The sequence below is a fragment of the Palaemon carinicauda genome, chromosome 30, assembly GCF_036898095.1.
Source record: "Palaemon carinicauda isolate YSFRI2023 chromosome 30, ASM3689809v2, whole genome shotgun sequence".
In the NCBI taxonomy this organism is placed as follows: domain Eukaryota; kingdom Metazoa; phylum Arthropoda; class Malacostraca; order Decapoda; family Palaemonidae; genus Palaemon; species Palaemon carinicauda.
The window spans coordinates 94,935,015-94,938,911 of NC_090754.1; the positions used below are offsets into that span (position 1 = coordinate 94,935,015).

At 49.3% G+C, this 3,897-nt stretch overlaps 1 protein-coding gene across 1 annotated transcript; it reads right to left on the minus strand.

Annotated features, from left to right (window-relative positions):
• Nucleotides 1–1,952: 1,952 nt before the first annotated feature.
• On the minus strand, nucleotides 1,953–3,103 carry LOC137623652 (uncharacterized). Its single transcript, XM_068354485.1, has 2 exons — nucleotides 2,579–3,103; nucleotides 1,953–2,012 (listed from the first exon to the last, which is right to left on the minus strand). Exons 1-2 carry the CDS (start codon nucleotides 3,101–3,103, stop codon nucleotides 1,953–1,955), a joined length of 585 nt encoding a protein of 194 aa, XP_068210586.1.
• Nucleotides 3,104–3,897: the final 794 nt, after the last annotated feature.

Here is a 3,897-nt window from a genome sequence, read left to right on the forward strand (position 1 = left end):
CACCGAATAGTCTGGCATATTCTTACCACATTCTTCTCTGTCCTCATACACCTGCCAATACTGAAATTAGCAAACAATTCTTATTCGCTCAAGAGGATAACAGCTGCACTGAAATTGTTCAGTGGTTACTTCCCTCTTGGTAAGGACAGAAGGGACTCTTTAGCTGTGGTAAGCAGCTCTTCTAAAAGGATACTCCAAAATCAAACCGTTATTCTCTTGTCTTGGGTAATGCCATAGCCTCTGTACCATGGTCTTCCACTGTCTTGGGTCAGAGTTCTCTTGCTTGAGAGTACACTTGGGCATGCTGTTCTTTCTTATTTCACCTCCTTTTCTTTTAGTTTTTACAGTTTATATGTGAAGCCTGCAATTTAATTTTGTTACTGTTCTTGAAATATTTTATTTAGATTGTTTATTATGCTCGTATTTTATTGATTTCCTTTTAACCTTTCCTCACTGGCCTTTTTATCCCTGTTGGAGCCCTTGGGCTTATAGCATCTTGCTTTTCCAACTAGGGATATAACCTAGCTTGTAGTAATAATAATAATAATAATAATAATACTATGGCTGCATCGGCAGAATTCAATTTCTTGTCCAATTTCTCGATTTTACGGACAATTCTCTTTTCAGGGTTGCTACATTCAGCTAGCAAGGTGGCGAAGGTCATCAGGTGGGTGCAAGATACAAATCAGGTTAACGCTGGATGTAATTAATACAAGTACAAGTAATACTCGAAAATTACAACAGGTAAAGTCAGGAGTGGAGTGTGACGCGTTTCGGAACTGCTTGCTCCGTCTTCAGGCGAGAAGTGAGGCTCTGGCTGGATCTGGGTCCTTATATATCCCGGCTCTGGTTCGTAGAGAAAGGCCTCGAATTTTGATTGGTCGATCGGAGATTATAGGCTCGGGTGGCAGATGTACGACGAGCTTGGCTCTGCCTCCCAGGTTGAGAGGTATGAAGGAATTCTGAATCCTGATTGGTCAAGACGCGCCGAGCCAGCCGTAAAGTCAGGCAGTCTCCTCTCTCGCTCAGTGGACTGGGCTGAGAGAGGTATCCAAGCTCCCTGATTGGCTGAGACGCGTGCCGAGACGGGATCAAAGTCAGGCAGCCCATTCCTACGCTAAACAGACTGGAATTCCGGACCATGTTCGCCGCCAAAATGAGCATTCGGCCAGACGATTTCTCCATTTGTGGGGGTGTCAGGATCGGGATTGTCATCGTTCTGGGGGTCTTGTTCTTGGTTCCTACCGTTGGTACGTCGACAGGATGGTAGGAGGAACATCTCTTGGGTCGTATTCAACGCTGGTTTCTCGTTCTGGATTAACAGAGCTTCCAATATTCGTAGGCGCCTTCTGTCAGGGGCGCTGCCGATAATTTTGGTATTGGCGACGATGTCTGCCCGGCTAATTTGGGTGTTATGTCGCTGTAGAGCATGATTTCTTATAGCAACTTGCTGGACGTGGCACGAAATCCTCTTCGAAAGTTTCATAGTAGTCATACCTATGTATTTGCCGGGGCATCCTCGGACTGGGCATTGGTAAGAGTAGACTACATTTGTCTTCTTCAGAGGATCGTTCTCAGGGGGCGCTGGGTTGTTTTTCATGATGAAGCTGCAGGTTTTTTCAGTCTGGTAATAGATGATGAGTTTCACTTTCGTGCTCTCATCAGTGGGTGACACGTTGTTAGTGATGATGTCTTTAATGGCCTTCTCATCCCGCTGATATTCTGCGTGCATGAGGCCTTTGTAGTAAAGCTTGCTGTCTCTAGATCCGTTGGTGTGGTTGTCGGACCTATCTCTAGTGCTGTCGGACCCCTGGCTGGCGCTGTCGGACCCTTCCACCGAAGAGGACCCATACCACTTGTCTATAGCTGTCCTCACTTCACGCTGGATTTGCTTGTTGCTGTAGCTGTTGTTGATGAGGACCTGTGCGGCCCTTTCCAGCTCCTTGTGGGTGTCAGTCCATGACGAGCAGTGTGACAAGGCCCTGCGTACAAAGGCCTTGATGGTCGAGGCCCTGTAGCGGACAGGACATTCTCTTTCGCGATTTAAACACATCCCGAGATTTGTGAGCTTAGTATAGACGGTGGTCTGGAATCCGTCGTTGGTGGAAGAAATCAAGATATCCAGGAACGGGAGGCTTTTGTCGACGCTGTTCTCAAGGGTGAAGTGGAGGACGCTGTTGTCCTCAAAGGTCCTCCTTAGGTTCTCGATGGCTATGGTGGAAGTAGCTTTGACGAAAGTGTCGTCAATATAACGGAGATAAGCGAGGGGGCACTCGAGTTGGGAGAATACCCTCTCCTCTACTACTCCCATGTAGAAGTTAGCAAAAAGTACGCCCAAGGGCGAGCCCATTGCCACGCCATCCTTTTGCAAGAACATGTGCCCACGGTGAGTAGTAAAGGGGGCCCTCTTAGTGCAGATGGCAAGGAGGGTCCGAAGAGCTTGCTCTGGGATATTCAATTCGGGAGTCGTCTCGTCCCTGTAGACTCTATCGGCGATAAGGTCGATGGTTTCATCAACAGGGACATTAGTGAACAAAGATTCGACGACCATCGATGCTATGACCCCCTCGCCGCAGACGTCCTTGATCCTCTCTAGGAATTCGGCAGAGGAGGCCACACAGTGGCGGTCGGGGACATATGGCGTCAGAATTGTGTTCAGTTTCATGGCCAGCTGGTATGTAGGCGTAGGGCATTGGCTGATGATAGGTTGAAGTGGGTTGCCTTGCTTGTGGGTTTTAACATTGCCGTAGAGGTAACCAAGTCTATAATCTCCCGAAATCATGGGCAGGTGTACGGAGTTAGTTGCAGCATTAATGGCCTCGTTGGTGCGATTTGCCTCCCTCTTGATGTCTTCAACAGGGTTGCTCGTGACGCGCTCGAATTTGGTCAGGTCGGCGAGGATGGCGTCCAGTTTCTCGTGGTACTCGTGGGAGTTGTTGAGTACAAAGGCAGCTGTCTTGTCGGCCCGACGGACGGTAACATCAGCTACTCGTTTGAGCTCTTTAGCAGCACCTCTCATCTCCTTAGAAACGATGCTACTGCTGTATCTGCTCCTATCAGTAAGGGCCTCGGCGAGCAGAATCAACTGAAGGGCGTCAGTCATCCGGAGGACACCACGTTCTTGGAGGAGAGGATGGAATCTAGGAGTAATTCCATCTCCAGGCGCTTGTCAGTTGGTCTCGGTCGGGTGATGAAGTGGCAGTTGAGGCCCATCTTGAGGATCTGCTCCTGTGCTGGCTTAGGGACGTAGCTGGAGATGTTAATGTATACCTGGCGGACCTCTGGGATCCGCAGCTTTCCAACATTAAGGGTGACCAGCTTCCTCAAGATTGTCCTCCTCCTCTTCTTCAAGTCCCTCTCCTTAAGGACTTGTAGGGCATGGATGATGTTGTTGGGGTAGCTCAGGCCACCTCCAAGGTCCTCTTCATGGTTGGGGTTGTCGATATCGGGGCGTCGATCATCATGGGCGTCGTCATCAGGGGCGTCCTCGTCCTCGGGGTCGCTGTCAACCTCGAGGGGGACGTCAGTAGCGAGCTGGGCTTCTCCTCCATCCCTCAAGCTGGCCCATTCATCATCAAGGCGGACCCGAAGGCCGTAAAGCTCGTCCTTCAGGGCCTTCTTTTGCTGGAGTTGGCGTTGGAGAAGGTTTCTTCTGTATGAATGGGTCCCTTGATCGTTCAAGGCCGACGGGTATTGCAGGTGGATTTCTGTATATGTTGGTAGGAGACCCAACTTCAAACAGGTGGAGTTGAATATTATGGTTGCATCGGCAGAATTCAATTTCTTGTCCAATTTCTCGATTCTACGGACAATTCTCTTTTCAGGGTTGCTACATTCAGCTAGCAAGGGGGCGAAGGTCATCAGGTGGGTGAAAGATACAAATCAGGTTAAGGCTGT

What these genes read in the sequence shown, in the direction of transcription:
- LOC137623652 (XM_068354485.1), bottom strand. Translation starts at nt 3,103, where the DNA reads ATGACTGACGCCCTTCAGTTGATTCTGCTCGCCGAGGCCCTTACTGAT. An exon ending in TCCTAGAGAGGATCAAGGAC is followed by an intron (nt 2,013 to 2,578) that starts GTCTGCGGCGAG and finishes TGTCCGCTACAG; the next exon opens with GGCCTCGACCATCAAGGCCT.